The sequence below is a fragment of the Urtica dioica genome, chromosome 8, assembly GCF_054948205.1.
Source record: "Urtica dioica subsp. dioica isolate 48M chromosome 8, U.dioica_male_clone48M_v1_H2, whole genome shotgun sequence".
NCBI lineage: Eukaryota > Viridiplantae > Streptophyta > Magnoliopsida > Rosales > Urticaceae > Urtica > Urtica dioica.
Genome location: NC_142763.1, coordinates 6,105,779 through 6,124,828, shown reverse-complemented (window position 1 = coordinate 6,124,828; position 19,050 = coordinate 6,105,779). Strand labels below are relative to the sequence as shown.

The following is a 19,050-nucleotide window of genomic DNA, read 5'->3' as shown; positions in this document are numbered from 1 at the left end:
AGATGGCTCATTCATCATTGCAATTTGCACCATGTACCGGTGCTAGGAAAGGAAAAATTACAACTACGTACATTTAGCTTAATATAAAGTACATTGTTGTAACGAAAACATCACCTCATTCTTTTTAATCTTTTTTTTTTTGTCTTTTAAATTGTTTTTCTAATTTATTCTAATATTTTACTTTTATTTTAAAAAATTTGTTAATATTTTATTTAATAAAATGATTTCACACTGCTATTATAAGAAACTATGCGTGAATTTATAAAATTAAATATAAAACAGCAAATTTTTAAAAAAAATTAGACAAATTATGGGGTATTATTATAACAAAATAAATTGATAATGCACTTACATTGACATTATCTAAGATATTTTATTTATAAATTTCAATAAAGCATGATGAATTATTTTTAAATTTTGTAGAAAAATTAAAATTAAAGGTTATTACTATAAAATCATTCAGAACATATATATACATAAAAAAATATACATACACAATAATAATATATATGTATCAAACAACAATACTTTTTTAAAAATTTTCATTTTCATCTGATACACTTAATTTTATTATCTCTAATATATTTAATCAATAGGATGACATGGAAAAATAATATAGACGGAGCATTTTTAACAAAAACATGTAATTTACTCAGATTTCTTCTTCCACTTTAACGGTAGAATAACCCCAAAAAAAAAAAAAAAAAAAAAAAACCCCACTCGAGCTACGAGCCTACGAGTGAGTTGAAGCAACAAATACAGGACTGGCAATAGTAATATCAACAAACGACGACGACGACAGAGAAGAAGAAGAAGAAGAAGAAGAAGAATAAATCTTTCGCCACTCAAAATTCTCTCTCAACACCAAAAGACCTAAACCCTAACCCCTCTCTCTCTCTCTCTTTCCATGGAGGAGAAACGGCGCGACGCGGCGGCCGGAGGAGGGGCGGACTCGCCGGCCTCCGCTGAGCCGACCTCGTCGCGCCGCCGCGGCGGAGGCCAGAAGCGAAAGTCCGGCGCCCTCGGCTCGGGGGGATCGTCGTCCTCGGCTTCATCGAAACGCGCGAACCGCGAGAAATCCTTTCTCCTCTCCCAATCTCACCCTCTCATTTCGATCCACAACCACAACGGTCCGCTCACCAGAGCTCGCCAGGGTCCCACTGGCCTCGGATCGGCATCCGCGCCGTCGCAGGCTCCGCCGGCTTTCGGAGTGAAACCGTCGAAAACTCCCGCCGGAGAGGCCGCCGCGGAGGCGGCGATGCGGAAGGAGAACGAACTTGAGGCGATCGAGGCTGCGATCGAGGCCAAGTTTAAGACAATCGGATCTCGAAGCGCTACCGCTCATGTGGTTCCGAACCATTGTGGTCTGTGTTCTCGATTTTTCTCTAATCTTTCGTTTAAGAGTTCGCTTCTTTTTTGTTCATTTTCGGTTCAAATATGAGGTCAATGATAGCTTTTTTACATCGGAACTTAGTTTGGCTTAGCATTGTTTTCGTTTCTGTTGGTTTTTTTTTTTTTTTGGCGCATAAATTTAGGTGGTAAATTTGTTTCAGGTCTAAAATTAAATTTGTGTTCCTGAGTTGTAGTAGTGTTTGGTCAGTGCTTCTTGAGGTTCCATTAATTCCTGTTTTATCTTGTTAGCTATATCAGCGCTCACACTCTGTGTTAGGGAAGTGCTTGGAAAAGGGCAATGAAAATTTTGAGGGGAAGAGTTGAGACTTTACGGAATTGGTTAGTGTTTTATATCTTTCCTTTTAGGTTTGTGAAAGGAATTAGGTAATCTGAAGGAGATGTGAGGATATTTTTTAGATTAGTTGGAAATGACGTCGTTCCTCTTAACCATGCTTGTTGTTTCTGTTCATTTCCCCTGTTGTTTGAACTTAGGAAATGCTAAAATTGCTTTTGTTCCTTGGAAAACCAAGTGATTTTCATTTTTCTTTTCTGTTTTCAGGATGGTTTTCGTGGACTAAAATACACCCTGTTGAGGAGCAGACATTGCCATCTTTTTTCAACAGGAAGTCTGAGTTACGTACCTCCGGTTCATACTTGGAGATTCGCAATTGGATTATGAGAAAATTCCATTCTGATCCAAGCACACAGATTGAGTTGAAAGACTTATCTGAACTTGAAGTTGCAGACTCGGATGCCAGACAAGAAGTCCTGGAATTTCTGGACTACTGGGGTTTGATAAATTTCCACCCATTCCCACAATCAAGTTCTGAAACGGACAGCGCTGATGGCGACGGTGGTGCAGTGAAAACAGTTTCTTTAGCTGATAAGTTGTATCGGTTTGAAACACCACAATCATCAAAGCATGTTGTTCCCAGGAATAGTGTTACAGCTCCGACTGTGCCATCCGGGCTGTTTCCAGAGCCTCCTATCGCTGAAGAGTTGATGAGACCTGAAGGTCCGTCCGTTGAGTACCATTGCAACTCTTGTTCGGCTGATTGCTCACGCAAGCGCTACCATTGTCAGAAGCAGGTAAGTTTCGTTCTCTAACATTGTTAAAAAGAATCTAAACTTGCAATCTATTTTCCCTATGCGAGGAGCGACTAGTTATATCCAGAGGTCAGGTTTATTGAGTTTGAGGTCGAGTTAAATTTCAAAGAACAAAATCACTAGGATTGAAATATGATGTTTAGAAACCCCTACAGGATAAGAATTGAACATTAATAGTTTCTGCTCATTTATTGATTTTGTTATTATTTAACAGGCGGATTTTGATCTATGCTTCGATTGCTTTAGTAATAAAAAATTCGACTCGGGAATGTCATCTTCGGATTTTATTCTTATGGAACCTGGTGAGGTTCCTGGGCTTAGTGGTGGAAAGTGGACGGATCAGGAGACTCTCCTTCTCCTCGAAGCATTAGAACTTTATAAAGAAAACTGGAGTGAGATTGCAGAACACGTTGCTACGAAAACAAAAGCTCAATGCATACTTCACTTTGTTCAAATGCCAATTGAGGATAGCTTTCTTGATTTAAATGATAATATTGACTCCCATTCCAAAGAAACTGCAAATCCATCTTCTGCTCAGAAAGATTTACCTCAGAAAGATTCATTAGCTCCTAAAGACGCCGCTCAAGCAACTGAAGGTGTGACTCCTGCTAAGGACGATCAATCACCAACTTCGCCGAAGGAAACTTCAAAAGAAGAAACGAAAGAAGGGAAATCTAGTCAGGACGCTTCAAAACCAGAAGATGTAAATGACACAAAAGCTTCGCAGGAGACTTCAAAACAGGAGGAGGAAAGTGCATCCAAAGATTCTCCGGAGACAGGAGAAGATTGTGCAATGAAGGCTCTTAAAGAAGCATTTGAAGCTGTCGGGTATCCTCTCGCACCTGATGGCCCAATTTCATTTGCAGAAGTGGGAAATCCTGTCATGGCGATGGTTAGTCAAATTTGTATATACCTTGTTTTTTGGATTACGAGAGTAATAGTCGGGTAAATGTATAAAAGATATGAAGTAAGTTCTGGAGGATATTAAAAACCCGAAATAATTGGGATACAGTACTTTTATTTGCATCTGAAGTAGTTTCAATGGAAGTATGGATTACTTAAGTCTCTAAGTAATATATGTAGTTGGTAGATCACATATATACAGTTTTCTTTTTCAGGCCGCTTTTCTCTCAAATTTGGTTGGACCCGACCTTGCAACTGCTTCGGCTCATAACTCTTTGAAATCATTATCTGGAAACTCTCCAGCGATTGAGCTTGCTACAAGGCACTGCTTTATATTGGAAGATCCACCAAATGAAACTAAGGAACCAGCTGAGCTTCATAGGTATTTTTTTTAATCTACCGGTGCATATGTTCAGATTTTTTTGTTCTGTCTTACAATATCGAAACTTTTGCAGCCTTGCTGAAGCGACTGCCGTGGAGAATCAAAAGGAAGAAACCCAAGAACAAGGAAGCCAGAAAGTGGATTTATCAACGGATAATTGCAACAAGAAAAGTCAAGATTCTACTCTTGAAGAAAAGACACCACAGAGTGTGCCAGATAGCGAACCCCCGGAGGAAGCAGTTGGTTGCGAGGAGGTGGGACCCACTAATTCAGACAAATCAGGAATTACTGACATGAAAACTGATGAATTACCGTCAACTGTGAGTGAACCGGCTGATGAGAAGGCCGAGGCTGAGCTTCCACCAAGTTCGTTGAAGGAGACGGAACAAAAACCAGGAGAGCCTCCTGAGTCGACAGAGACAGTGAAAGATGTAGAAATGACTGAAGCTCAAGCTTCAGAACATGTAGATGCAGCATCTGATCCTCTGCCCTCGAAAGAGGAGAGTCAACAGCCTGAAATTGCGAGCTCAGTTGAAGTGAAGCCTTCTGAGAAAGCAAAAGATTTAGAAATGGTTCCTCAACAGTCAGAAAAGAATGACCCCTTGCAACAAGTTTCAGATAACCCAACTGTCGAAAACAGAGCAAGTAGAGCTCTCTCTCTCCCTCTCTCTCTCTCTCTCTCCTATGATTTTTATGACTAGTTTTTTTAGTAAAATTGTTCAACTGCTATGCCTAAACGTGCATGTGTTTATGCTCATTTTTTTTTCGCAAACAAAAGTTCATAATCAACCAAGAATAGTCTGCTGACCCAAGTCATTTTATCTGTTCTTCCCAGCTGATGATGACAATAAAGAGACTGATAAAGAAAAGCCCGAATCTTTAGAGACAAAAGAAGAAGACAAACCCGATAAACTGAAGCGTGCTGCGGTCACCGCCATTTCAGCAGCAGCAGTGAAGGCAAAACTTCTGGCCAACCAAGAAGAAGAACTAATCCGACAACTCTCAACTCTGTTGATAGAAAAGCAGGTACTCTAAAAAAAATTAAAAATCACGGCTCTTCACAATCATGGACTCTCAACTTGATATTTTTGTCCCCACACAGTTGCAGAAACTGGAGTACAAGTTGGCCTTCTTCAATGATATGGAAAGTGTAGTGATGAGGGTTAGGGAGCAATTGGAACGGTCTAGGCAGAGGCTTTACCATGAACGAGCAGCGATAATCGCTTCCCGGCTTGGCATATCTGCTTCCTCGTCTAGGATGATACCATCCTCGATGCCTGCCAATAGGATCGGCATGAACGTTGCTGGCCAGGTTCCGAGGCCTCCGCTAGGCATGGTTTCCCAGAGGCCACCGGCGCAGAGACCCCAAGTCGGAACAGTGGCTCCAACCCCTTCAATGCCTTTGTCAGGAAGCTCGATTCGGCCTTCTGCCCCGGAAAAACTCTCTTCCGTTGGAACACAGTAAAAACTTGAGGCCAACATGTGTATCAGAACTTCGACTTTTCTTTGGCACCACCGTTAGCATAGTCAGCCAGTGAGTTTCCGATTTTTTTTTTTTTTGAAGACATGATGCTTGGAAAGTCGCACACATCATGGGGTAACTGGTTCATTAGGGATTAACAATGATTCCTTTAGCCTTGGTGAGATTTACTAAGGCAAGCCGAGATTAAGCAAAAGCTTCAGTTCTTACATGCCCTTTGGACGATCAGGATTCTTTTGGCCAGTCGATTCATGTAATTCAGATCTATATTTATGAATGGGAATACTAGTGACCTGTAATATTAGTTTAGAAAGATTGTGATCCAAATACGTTGTTCTCCATTGGTTCAACTTAGAGTTCTGATAGCTTGACTTGTACGTTACATTTACGAAGGTGTCCACTTCTTTTTTCCCCATGATTGAGTATTTATGGAATTCAAGTATCGCATCACTTAATTATGTCCCATTCGGTTAGATTGCACTTTGGAAATGAGACTTCGAAAATGAGATTTTAAATTTTAGACGAACATGAAAGAAAGCTACGTGGATCTATTCAACGCTTTACTTTTTTTTATGATATTTGTTGTTTTGGCAGTGACTAAAGTCCAATTTTTTATAGGGCACATACACAGGGTACCCTAGAGAAAGTGACTTCCGGTACTTTTTCCGACTTAGCCGCACAAATACCTCCAACTTCAGTCGGGCTCGGGTTGCGGATGTCGTCATCAAGCCACTAGCTTCCCAAATCTAGGGTTTCAATGTGAAAGCTCGTCAGTTGACAAAATGAAACATATATAACTTGTGTTTTAGTGAAATGTCGAGTTTAACCTTAGGTTTTCAAAAATGTCGAGATCATACCCTCTGTTTAACTAAAATGACGAAATTATACCCCGAAATAGACAACAATGCCACAAATCTTCTTTTTATTGACTTTTAATTGATGTTGACTATAATATTTATATGTAAACACCAATTATCTTTATTCATTCACGTCATATATGTAATTTATTTAAAAACCAAAAAATAAACAGCAGCATGTTAATCGTGAAGAACGCAAAAAGAGGCAAAATGGTAAAAATCGACAGTTGATAGTCATCAAAATTACAGATTCGAACAAGAAACTCATGATTCACAGTTGCAAGTCGAACACAGAATGAAGTCATTTATTAGGATATATGAATTTTATTATTTAATTTCAATTTAAGGTTATTTTTATTTCAAAATTTGAAATTTGAAAGTTAGAATACTGTTTTGGATTTGATTATGTTTTTATTATATAAGAGTTAATATCAATGAAAGAGAGATTTGTGACACTATTATCCATTTCAAGGAATAATTTCGTCATTTTAGTTAAGCAGAAGGTATGATCTCGATATTTTTGAAAAGCAAAGGTTAAAATCACAACGTTGTAAAAACAGATTTTGAAAATCGCACTATCTCAATCGATGTACAGTTACAGCAACGTAATAGCATTATTAGAATATTTATGCCAAAGTCTCGTCCCCTTAATTTAATCCCTTCTACATAAGAACTACACAAATCATCAAAAATGATGAACATAAAAACGTACCGAATTCACAATGAAGGGAAGAGGATCAAATGCCGATTTAATTACAAAGAACACAGAGCACGACGATTGAAAAGTACATCCAAACCCAACAAGCAATTTTTTTTTTGGACCGATTTGTTTCTCACAAACAGCTAATGTACAGTGTGTTTGCATACAAAACCAAACGAACTGGAGAAATAGTCTCTTCAAATCTGAACATAACTTTTTTTTATTGGCTTGCTAGAGAAAAAAGAATGAAGCAACCGTCACTTAGCACTCGCACCCGGTTGACCTCGACTGGTTGTTGTTTGCGACGTCAATGGTATCGGGCAAGTATCTTTAAAGAGGCAAAAATCAAAATGAGAGTTTAGATGAAAAAAAAATGATAAAATAAGCGACTTCTAATGTAGAAAATGCACCAGAGACAATCTGGAGAATGTAGTTGTTTAAACATATATTTGACACTATAAAAGGATTTGCAGGTGTATCTATTAATAGCATGATCTTGACTAGGGAATATAGTAACAAATTGACTATGATCAACTTTAGCTGAGATGTGGTGGAATATAAATGCTATCAAGTATTTCATTTCAAAGATTAGAAGGTTATTCATAATGGCTCAGGCTCAGTCACAATTTTGTTATTTTACACGGCTCCAATACTAAAACTCCTTAAAAGAAATTAACCACAATACTAGAACTCATTAATAAGAGCCTAGTGCAGAATTATTCTTGTACATGCAAAACAATATCGACAAGTATTTATCAAAGATTTGTAGACTTACATCTCCTCTTCCTCCCCACTCTTCAACGCATTCTTTGCTATGCATTGGAAAGCTTCTTCGACATTGATTCCTTCCTTGGCAGAGGTCTCAAAGTAGGGAATATTCCCTTTCGATGCACACCAAGCCCGAGCTTTCTTCTCCGAAACCTAGAGAATCAACGACGAGCGACTGGGGTTAGTCACGTGAACATATACATTTTTTACGTCAAAAAAATAACAAATCAAAGTAAATTCATACCACTCTGCTGTTTCCACCATCTACATCAATCTTGTTTCCTATGACAACAAAAGGGAAATTTTCAGGATCCGAAGGGCTTGCCTGCAGGTTCCTCAAATCATTAGGGCACACGAATTTCAAAATGGCAGAACTCTCTGGATATATATATATATATATATATATAAATGAATAGTAAAGACATACCTGAATAAGGAACTCTTCCCTCCAGTTGTTGAGATTGTCAAAGGACTTCATGGAATTGACATCATAAACAAGAACACAGCAATCAGCACCACGGTAGAAAGCAACACCGAGGCTTTGGAATCGCTCCTGACCTGCTGTGTCCCAAATCTGTGCAAACATATGAACAAATTAAAAGTACAAACCCAAAGTCAATGTCGGGGGTATCAAGCCTTAGAGCACAGCATGATTATCAAATACCCAATATAAGATTTTAAGTCTTGGAAGAAGAAGAAAAAGAAACCACTAAAAGATGTTTTTTCACCAAAGTTTAAGGCAGTACTTACGGAGAGATTTGAATATTTTGCTTACGCTGTTCCTTGTGCATATCATCGAAAAGTAAGATAAGTTGACTAGGGTAATAACCATGAAAAAGAAGAAAGGACCAATTTTCTGACACATTATAGTAATCAATTGTGCAGAAAGAGAACATACTTGTGGAAGTTTTTTCTGCTGTCACACATAAATAAAACAACCAAGGAAAAAATAGAGCAAAACCAGTTCATTAAAGTAAAGCAGCAAGCATTTGATACTTAATCAGTGAATATATCCCATTTGTGCCTGGTTTGAACTACGGCAAATCCAAGAGAGCGAAATCAACAAGACAGCTTAGACAAAAACAACATAGACAGAACCAACTGATAAATACAAAGGATATGGCTGGAAAATATGTAAAAGCTCAGTGCACATGCTGGTAAGAGAACTATCAATTACCTGCAAGGTGAAGAGCCTATCTTCAAACTGCACTTCTTTTGTCAGAAAATCGGCTCCAATTGTGGCCTTGTATTGGTTGCTAAACTTCTTGTTCACATACCTATAAGAAGTATGTCAAGGGAAAAAAACAGAGCAACAAACCCAAAAGAACGGCTATACGAATTTAATTTTTAAGAAAGAGAATTCAATCTCAATTGCCTAACAAAACCCACATGATTACAAGCTATATACGTCCTGAACAAGAAATTTATAGACATATACGTATATATATATATATATATATATGTATATGTGAATATATCAGATAGCTTAGTCCAAGGATACTGATTCATCAAAGAGGTCTTGCCCACCCTGCAAATGAAATCAAAAAAGAAATACAGGTTTTAGCAGATAAATTGGATTGAGAATTCACAACACAATCTCACACGCGCGCGCGCGCGCACACACACATACACTCTGTTTAATTCAGTGGGAAATTCGTTCATCTGATAGGAATAATATCTAATAAGATCTCTCTTTCCCTACGAAATATTAAAAATGAAAAGATCAAAAATTGGGTCCAATTTTATGCATAAGATCAATGGAGAACATCTTCCATAGAACGGAATGATCAAGCAAAATATTCTTTACGACTGAATTCACATATAATCAATTGTGAAAATCGAATCAACCGCAAAGACATAAATAAAAAGCAAGATCTGGAACGATCGTTCGAATCGAAACCCTAGAAACGATAATTGAACCGATAAACAACCCCAAAGATACGTACCCACTGTCACCCAGGATGATGACCTTCAACAGCGTTCTTCTCCGAGATGGCATGGTGTACGGACTCGAGATTCAAACGGATCGAGAGAGAGAAAGAGAGAGAGAGAGAAAGAGAGATCTATAGACGAAAACTGGTCGGAGCTTTCTAGTCTTTTGGTATCACAGAGCTGGACTGACCTGTAGTTTGTTTCTTAACAAAAATTTCCATAAATGATTTTCATTTTCTTTTCTTTATTTCCGAAATACCCTTTTTTTAGTATTTGGAATTTTGTACAATATTACATCACAGTAAAATTTCGAATTTTGTAAAGGGGTCAAGGAACTGGCCAAAATAACATCCCCTACTTTAAAATTATAGCCCAACTATTAATATATTTAAGAAAATAACCAATTTATCATGACAACATTCTAATATTCCAATAATACCCTTAGGTTAATATTATTAACTATCATAGTAAATATCATAGTAAATAATATCATCCATAACAAAAAAAAAATTAATAAATCTAATTAACAATAGCAAAAACTACATATTTGTCGTAACAAGAATAATAGTAAATCTTATTTACCGTAACAAGAAAATAGTAAATCTTATTTACCGTAATAAGAACAACTGTAAATCTCATTTACCGTAACAAAAACAACAATAAATCTTATTTACCGTAACAAGAACAAAAGTAAATATTATTTACCGTAAAAAGAACAATAATAAATCTTATTTCCTGTAACAAGAACAAAAGTAAATATTATTTACCGTAACAAGAACAATAATAAATCTTATTTACTGTAACAAAAGCAATAGTAAATCTTATTAACTGTAACAAAAATAACAGTAAATCTTATTAACCATAACAAGAACGACAGTAAATCTTATTAGATACATTTACAAATTAATCATAACATTTTCTAATTAATATAACAGAAAATTATAAATTAAACATCTCATTGTCATGTTAAAAAAGAATATATGCACCGCAAGATAATTTAATTTAGTATATTTTATGAATTATGTGAAAATAAAAAACATGTGAATTCATGTGACTGGGGTGGGTCCCACGCACCACTGCCCAAGTGTGGGTTCTATATCCTTTCTTTTGCATATCTCTGTGCCGTAACAAACTCCTCCGCCTCCATAGTCGTTCCTTCAAAGAATCCTCAGCTCGCCGCCGCGATCAGGAAGCGATCTCCACTGTCGACCTCCTGCGACCGGCACACCAAAGTCGACGGCCGATGGCGGCGCGTGAGAATGCCGGCGATGTGCGCCGCGAGGATCTTCCAGCTCACGCGCGATCTAGGCCACCGCTCCGACGGCGAGACCATCGAGTGGCTCCTTCGTCACGCCGAGCCTTCCATCGTCGCCGCCACCGGAAACTCCGGCGGCGCCGCGTCTCAATCGGCGAAGAGGCAAAGGACCGGTCGGACTCTGTTTCTTTCGGCGAGGAGAGAATACCTCATCGCCTCGTGGATCCGAAGCGGCTCAGCGGAACCGCCTCGTCGAGAGCTCTGGTCATCGTCTCCGCTTTCTCAACCATGGACTTCTTGTTCTTGAACTTCGTCGCCGAAGAAGAGGGAGATTGAGGACCGACGTTCTCCTCCGTCGCCGTCACGATCACGGCGGAGACCGACACGTGGATTTTCGTCCGATTTCACTCTTCTCCCATCTGAAATCGGAGTTCTCTTCACAGTCGATGATGTTCTAATCCGCGGAGACGGAGCTCTGGCGGTGGTTTTTTCGGCGAAGACATGAGCCTTTAAATTGGATGACAGTTTCGATTAGAGTTTTGTGGCGGCAGAGATCAATCGAGAGAAAAATAGATGAATTGGGCAAAAGGGTATTTTGGGCAACTCCAATCAACGTGGGCTATTTCCCCGAATTTGTTAATAGTTTGGCTAGTAATTTAAACTATCCCTTATAAAATGGCTACTTACTTACAAATCTCTTTTGTAAAACTAAATTTTTGTTGAATTTTGAAAACCAAAAATAACCAGAATGTATGTAGTATGTAATGACGCTAATAATTGAATTTATATGTTAAGAGATTTTAAGGTTTAAACTACATTTAAGTTTCCTTAAAAAACTATTTAAATAACTAATTTTCTTTCTTGAATATTTGTTTAAAATTAGATAATTAAATGTACTTGACTATATATCAGGAAATTTTGTACTGATTTTTGTTTAATTTGACGGACATCTATATATAAATTTGATTTATCCTTAAAAAAAAAGTTCTATGACAGCTAATTCAATAGTATATACCATACATGAAAAACATAATAATTAGATGTGATGTTTAATAAAAGTAGGATAATTTATTATGATTAATAGTCACATATTCAGTTTTTTTTTTTTTTTTGGTAAGTGTGTGTGCGCGTGTGTGAGTAATGTCCACGGACTATATGTAGTTGTCGCCCACCTGTATTTTTCGTAGAAGATTCTATGTCGCATATTCTTCTTTTCTTTCCTCTTTCAAAATAAAAAGAAAAATAAAATTTCATTCATGTCCCTATTAATAGAAAACAAGATGTATCCTAGATGTATTAGCACTTTAGATAGGTTACTAAAATAGAGGTAATTGAATATTTAAATAAATGTTTTTTTTTTTACTTTTATATAAATAAATGCTTTATATTCGTATATATACACGCATATAATTTAATGAAAATGACAAAATTACTCGTTATATTTTAGTGAAATATAATAGTATAAGCTATTTCAAATAACCTCGTGACTATCATTAATTAAAATTATCGTTAAAATATTCAAATATTAAAAATAGCTTATTTGATGCCTAACTCTCCTATAATAATAGACTTAGAGATTTTTGAAAAAGAATTATAACATCATTACTTAAATTAAGAGATATTAATTTTAGAGAATTGGAAGGCTATTTAGTTATTTACATATACATCAATAATAGCTTATTTGATGTCTAACTCTCCTATAATAATAGTCTTGAGATTTTTTTAAAATAATTATAACATCATTACTTAAATTAAGAGATATTTTAGAGACTTGGAAAGCTATTTAGTTATTTACATAGGGAAACTTGATAAACCAAGTTTAGTGTAGCATGTGTTTTGAAAAACAAACCATATTTTGGGTCCTTTAGAGAAACCAAGCATTTGTCTATGTAAAATGTCCAAATTACCCTTAAATTAAAATTCTTTTCAAAATCAATCCTTTTTTTCTCTGCACTCCCCTTCCTTCCCTTTTCACGCGTGCCTTTCCCATTCCCTTCCCTTTTCAATTCAAAACCCCAAAAAAAAAAAAACCCGCTCATCCCGTCCCAAACCCCCACGCACGGCAAACCTCCACGCACGGCAAACCCCCACGCACGAATGGGTAAGTTTCGATCCCTAATTCGACGATATTTTGTAAGAGATTTGTTTGATTTCCTGAAGAAAAAAAAAAGAGTTTGAGTTCGTCATGTTGGATCCAGAAAAAAGTTCGAAATTGTTGTCTGTAATTTCGAACTTTATAGCTGTTATTTCGAACAGCTATAAAGTTCGAAATTACAGACAACAATTATAGACATAAAGTTCGAAATTACAGACAACAATTTCGAAATTTTTTCTGGATCCAACATGACGAACTCAAACTCTTTTTTTTTTTTTTTTTTTTTTTTTTTTCAGGAAATCAAACAAATCTCTTACAAAATATCGTCGAATCAGGGATCGAAACTTACCCATTCGTGCGTGGGGGTTTGCCGTGCGTGGGGGTTTGGGACGGGATGAGCGGGTTTTTTTTTTGGGTTTTGAATTGAAAAGGGAAGGGAATGGGAAAGGCACGCGTGAAATGGGAAGGAAGGGGAGTGCAGAGAAAAAAGGATTGATTTTGAAAAGAATTTTAATTTAAGGGTAATTTGGACATTTTACATAGACAAATGTTTGGTTTCTCTAAAAGACCAAAAATATGGTTTGGTTTTCAAAACACATGCTACACTAAGCTTGGTTTATCAAGTTTCCCTTTACATATACATCAAAGACGGCTATTTTGTTATCGTTGTAGTGTGATGTGCATGAGCAAATAAAGTCTCTATTCGTCCCTCAAAAAACATGGACAAGGCGCAAAGCTGAAAGAGAAGTCAATGAATTCGGGCCGATGTCCCAATCACTTGATAACGGTCGCCTCAGCCCTCACAAATATAGAAAGAGTACATATTAATCTCAAATAATTAAAATCGCAGTCCTCATTACAAGTTAAATAAATACCCAGTTAAGCCAATACCCGCACCAATGACTAACTGGTCAACCTTGGCTGTCTCGAGGGTTGTCTCGAATGGCAGTCGTGTCAAAATGCTCCGGACACGATTGGATATATCCAAAGGATATTACACGACCTAAGCCAAGCCTCGAGATTATGTGAGGAGGATTCTCAAGTTGACCAAACCCTGTAAAAAGACCATGTAAAGTGTAAACAATATCTCAAGTCACAAATCCTATTAAAAATATTATTTGTCTAGAGCGTTGAGATTCGTCACCCCCCATCAATGTTCTTTAAATTGTTTATTCAAGTTACTGAGAATCTATTGGAACTTGAAAAATGCGAGAAAATGTGAAAAAAAATATAAATTTTTTTAATGAAAATAGAAGAAAACCGAGAAGAACAAACCGTAATTCTATTTTGTATCTGCAAATCATGAAAAATCTAAGGGGAAAAAAGATTAGTAAGAAAATATAGATAAATATTGGCCCCATATCTCAAAATTTGGACATTTTTCCCCTTGAAATTCCATGAAAAGTTAAATCTATTTAGTAATAAAATTCCCCTTATTTTTTTCTCTCTCAAAATTTTCTCAATCTATCAATCAACACTGTTACGGGATAATTTAGTCAAGCACCGAGTAGACTAGTCGGAATCCCGAGCAGTAAGTAGAATCCAGCACCGAGCTCAGGTAAAATAGACCTAAGGGTTGTCCATTGAAAAGGAACGAACCGTTCATAAGATAAGAACGAAACTTACCGATCAGAACTTCGGAGAGAAGAGAAGCTTCTAAAACGCACACTTCAACGGTTTCAAACCGTACAAAAGAAGTAATAACCGTCCAAGATGGCAGTTACCAAAAACACCACCAAGAACGTGAGATTGATCACCCCACGTTCACAAGAATAACCGTAAGAGCCCACAACTACATGGTGAAGGGAGCGACCCCAAACGGGTATAAATAGGGGATCGAGAGGAGCTTTCCAGGAGGATTCCTACACACAAAAGACAAACACGTTTATGCCTTTTTCTTTCTTCTATTGCAGACCCATTTTAAACACTGCTCTCTTGTGTTAGATTCGTCAATATAAAGAGAAAGTCTTGTCTAAATCATATTGGTATTCGGAGCCTGTATATTTTCGAGAGATATTGTTGTACTAAATTTACAAGTCAACAAACACAAATAAAGAAAAAAAGAAACCATATTTTTCTTATTCATCATGTTTCCCGAGTTCCAAACTACATCCTCACTTTGGCGACATGGCTCTTTTACTAACCAAATGTGTGCATAAATAATCAATACGACGTTGCTTTTTAGTACATGATGATCATTCTGTGTCGTTATTTTCCAATAATTGTTACCAAATATTATTTATTGTAAAGACTAACTCGTTATTGTCTGTCAAATCATTTTCATAAATTAAGACTATACGTACGTAAGTATACAGTATATTTTTTTTAATACACATTTCATTTTTTTTTTCTCGTGATATCCACATTTCGTTACCTTATTTCCTAGCCTTTTCCAATATGCTTCTATTACATTTTTAGGTTAGGATAGATAGAAATTGGATTTGAGAATTGGAGAAAAACTAACTCTCATCTTGAATGATTGAGAGTGAAAATGTTTATTCCAATCTTCATGAGAAATGTACAAGAATAAGGCTTTATATAGCCATGAGACATTAAGGAAATAAAGGAAAATACAATGAAACAAATATGGAAAATACAACTTGTCGTACTTATCGTTTAATAGACATAAACGACACATATGGAAAATATTTGATCTCTAATACACCCCCGCAAGATGAACTTTCCCGAAAGTTCATCTTGGATTGAACTTGGATATCGGAGAAGACAACTCGGAGAAGACTTCGATCGTATGAATGAAGAAATGAATTGATCCGATCTCGTTTTGAGAAAAAATTTCTCAGAGACATTTTGTCGAACACCTTGAGTGCGCTAAGAAGAACAGAATTGCAGAACATAGCTTTCTCGGAATCCAATCACCCGCAACCAAACACCAACTGTGAGACTGAGCGTCACAGTGAGGAGGCCACGCTGTCCCGACCCGTGTGCCTGAACCACGTAAATCTCTCGCTTGAACTCGGTGGCGAGGCATTCAATGGCGATATCGTCTCCGAAAGCGGCTGCGTGGCCTAGCCTGTTCTCGTCCACAGACAATAAGCCATCCTCAGTGTACTGCAACGTCACGATGTCGTGTTCATCGTCGGCCGAGCCGGAGATCGACATGTACTTCGCCCAGCTTGGACCGTCGTTCATGGCCAAGCACCGCTCTCTGTAGATCGACTCCGCCGCGATCTCTCTTTGCATTCCGATGTTAACAAGCTCGTCAATGGCGGAATCAAGAGAATCACGGTCGTCCTTCCTCGCGTGGAGCTTGACCTCCTGAACGACATGGATTCCCCAACCGCTGCTCAGATCCGGCGAGTACATGTTCCGTATGGCGGCTCCGATCATCTCCGCCTCCTTCTCCGTCGCGGATCCAAGATCTTCCAAGAACCGCGACACCGTACGCCGTCTCAGCTCCCGCGCGTCGATGTCACGCTCCGAAGCCATCGCCATTGCCTTCCGCGACGCCGTGAATAGGCAGTTTCCGTCGAAGGGGACTTCTCCACCGTGAGTGAGTCGGAAAACCACTGATCTCTCCTTGCCGTCCTCACAGTGCTTCCACAGCACGCCTTTCACGTGGAGTCGCCGGAGATTCCGTCGCTGCTGCTCCTCAAGCCCGACGACCTCGTCCCACGCCGCCGCCTCAGTTAGATCCGTGGAATCAACGTCCGGCGTTGACTTAGCCTCCAGCCACGGAATCGTCGCCGGAGAAAAAGGTTGGAACGTCTCAGCCACTGCCGTAGTCGACTCGCACAAAAGCTTCCCCATAACAAAACCTTTCTTTTCCCTCAAAAACTAAAAGAAATATTTAAGTCTTTGATTTATCGATCTTTCTTTGCTCTTCTTCCCTCGTCTTTCTTGGTCTTCAACGGAAGAAGATCTTGAAACCTTGACACGGCGGGACTCGCCGGAGAAGGGAACCTTGTTGGCCGTGGCACGGCGGGACTCGCGGGAAATAGATCTTGAAATTTTGACACGGCGGGATTCGCCGGAGAAGATCTTGAAACTTTGACACGGCGGGACTCGCCGGAGAAGATCTTGAATGTCGACACGGCGGGACTCGCCGGAAGAAGATTCTTGATTAATGAAACGGCTTGAAATCACCGGTGATGAATCTTGATAAAAATCACTCCGAATGTCCGATGCGTCTCCGTCGATGAAGCGATGAAGAGAAGAACTTGAAATCGAGAAGAAGAGGCGCTCAATAATGTGACGATTCGGAGGAAAAAGGAAATCAACCTTCATGAAATTCCACCGAGCTTGTCGTCGGAGATCTATTCCGATCGTCGAGGAATCGGGGATGACGAAGTGTGTTTCTCTAACCTAGAAATTCGAATGCGGAATTTCGCTCTGATACCATATTACATTTCTAGGTTATGATAGATAGAAATTGGATTTGAGAATTGGAGAAAAACTAACTATCATCTTGAATGATTGAGAGTGAAAATGTTTATTCCAATCTTCATGAGAAATGTACAAGAATAAGGCTTTATATAGCCATGAGACATTAAGGAAATAAAGGAAAATACAATGAAACAAATATGGAAAATACAACTTGCCGTACTTATCGTTTAATAGACATAAACGACACATATGGAAAATATTTGATCTCTAATAGCTCGCCTGAAAATTACCATATATACGATTCAAAACTTCAATAGAAAATCAAAATTTGTGTAGTGTATTGACCAATTAATAGTGTGTCCGAGACAGAGTTTCCACTCTTTGAGTGCTTTCATTCTCGAACGACAGCTAATTTCTATACAAGCGGAGTTTGGTTTATAGAAATTATCATTTAGCATTTGAATTTTTTTTTTCCTCTCTCAAACATTATTCTAAAAATATAATCATTTCAATTACGGTTTGAACTTTGCTATGTCTTGGTACAGTCTGAGATTAGATTTGTCGTATCACGCTGTAGTATTCAAGATATTATAAAGAAGAAAACACATTACATGGGTAATTCAACCTTAGTAAATAACGTAAATGACGTGTTAAATCTCGAAGACATTTCGAAGAGATCATATCCCTATTTAAAACTTGAAGTACAATTTCTTAAGAATTGTACAAAAATGTACCTTGTTTTGTGGCATACATAAGCAAACATGGATGTAATATAGAACATCTCAGAACACAGTAGTGGAGCCCGGAATCGCTGTCGAGGGACAAATTTTAAAAGAAAATTTTAAAGGGAATTTTTTAAAACAATCATATAAATTTAGGCTAAATATAAAAAATAAATAATTAACGTAAAATTACAATTTTGAAAAGTTAATGGGAGGCATTTGCCCGCTCATTGCCATGTGCCTCCACCATTGTTTGACTTTGAACATCTCGAGTGAGATTTAATAATATAATTGTGAACGTGATTAGTAAAATAAGAGTATGTATAAATTGTGCGTGAATTTTGTGAACCCAAACCATATGAGAGACCTGTGAAGCTGTTGCATTGTCTTCTTCACATCCGTCCATCCGTATTTTAATTGGTGTTTTTATTTATTTTATGTAAATTAGTTAATAATCATATCTCGTTGAGTTCAATTCGTGACTAGTTATTTGAGTTTCATTTAACTTTAGTCCCTGTGGGTTCAACATCTTAACTTGCTCTATATTACTTGGGCGACACTTGCACTTAAATGTGCGAAAATATCGCAACACTCAGTTTTTCGTGAATTTCAGAGGGAAATGTCTATCCACTTTGTGGAGTCCGATACAAAAAAAGGGCACTTCATACTTATAGAGATGACTTTCTCTTGTATTGAATTTAGGTATAGTTTATCTCATGTATCTAGTTTAATTCTTGTTTATCTTTTAGAAATAAAGTGATTTTATAATTTTTGACGGACCACTTTAAATTGCTCATAATTTTTTGAGACATTTTTCTTTTTTTATGAACACCTAACTTTATTTGATTGGTAATATTTTGCCATTGATAGAGTTTGTTTCAGCGGTACATTATCAGGCTCATCCATAAATATGTACATTCATTCCGAAAACTGAAAGGATATTTTCTCTTCATACAGGGACGAATTTTCATTTGTGTGTTACATATATATACATAAAAAATAAAAATCTATACAAGACTATATTTGTATGAAGTACGTACATGTATCTGACATGAAATGTAAACAGAAGTATATACAGGCATAAAGCAACTGCAATAAATCATATAACATTTG

At 37.5% G+C, this 19,050-nt stretch overlaps 3 protein-coding genes across 3 annotated transcripts; 1 reads left to right on the top strand and 2 right to left on the bottom strand.

Annotated features, from left to right (window-relative positions):
* Positions 1–700: 700 nt before the first annotated feature.
* CHB3 (DNA-binding family protein) lies at positions 701–5,675 on the top strand. The gene is made up of 7 exons (XM_089623274.1): positions 701–1,364; positions 1,952–2,481; positions 2,714–3,391; positions 3,618–3,784; positions 3,858–4,429; positions 4,620–4,810; positions 4,887–5,675. Exons 1-7 carry the CDS (start codon positions 908–910, stop codon positions 5,247–5,249), a joined length of 2,958 nt encoding a protein of 985 aa, XP_089479400.1. The 5' UTR covers positions 701–907; the 3' UTR covers positions 5,250–5,675.
* A 1,026-nt stretch (positions 5,676–6,701) lies between these two features.
* RAB7B (RAB GTPase homolog G3F) lies at positions 6,702–9,757 on the bottom strand. Its single transcript, XM_089622909.1, has 7 exons — positions 9,536–9,757; positions 9,091–9,117; positions 8,767–8,866; positions 8,017–8,163; positions 7,834–7,914; positions 7,597–7,742; positions 6,702–7,149 (listed from the first exon to the last, which is right to left on the bottom strand). The coding sequence occupies exons 1-7, from the start codon at positions 9,586–9,588 to the stop codon at positions 7,083–7,085; spliced, it is 621 nt and encodes a 206-aa protein (XP_089479035.1). The 5' UTR covers positions 9,589–9,757; the 3' UTR covers positions 6,702–7,082.
* A 5,943-nt stretch (positions 9,758–15,700) lies between these two features.
* LOC149387612 (uncharacterized) lies at positions 15,701–16,740 on the bottom strand. The gene has a single exon (XM_089622199.1). It carries the CDS (start codon positions 16,637–16,639, stop codon positions 15,701–15,703), a length of 939 nt encoding a protein of 312 aa, XP_089478325.1. The 5' UTR covers positions 16,640–16,740.
* Between the last annotated feature and the right edge of the window lie 2,310 nt (positions 16,741–19,050).

Coding starts and splice junctions, on each gene's coding strand:
- RAB7B (XM_089622909.1), bottom strand. CDS start 9,588: ATGCCATCTCGGAGAAGAACGCTGTTGAAGGTCATCATCCTGGGTGAC. Junction 9,118..9,535: donor ATCATCCTGGGTGACAGTGG/GTACGTATCTTT, acceptor TTTCATTTGCAG/GGTGGGCAAGACCTCTTTGA. Junction 8,164..8,766: donor ATAGGCTCTTCACCTTGCAG/GTAATTGATAGT, acceptor ATGTTTGCACAG/ATTTGGGACACAGCAGGTCA.
- CHB3 (XM_089623274.1), top strand. CDS start 908: ATGGAGGAGAAACGGCGCGACGCGGCGGCCGGAGGAGGGGCGGACTCG. Junction 3,785..3,857: donor GAACCAGCTGAGCTTCATAG/GTATTTTTTTTA, acceptor AAACTTTTGCAG/CCTTGCTGAAGCGACTGCCG. Junction 4,811..4,886: donor CTCTGTTGATAGAAAAGCAG/GTACTCTAAAAA, acceptor GTCCCCACACAG/TTGCAGAAACTGGAGTACAA.
- LOC149387612 (XM_089622199.1), bottom strand. CDS start 16,639: ATGGGGAAGCTTTTGTGCGAGTCGACTACGGCAGTGGCTGAGACGTTC.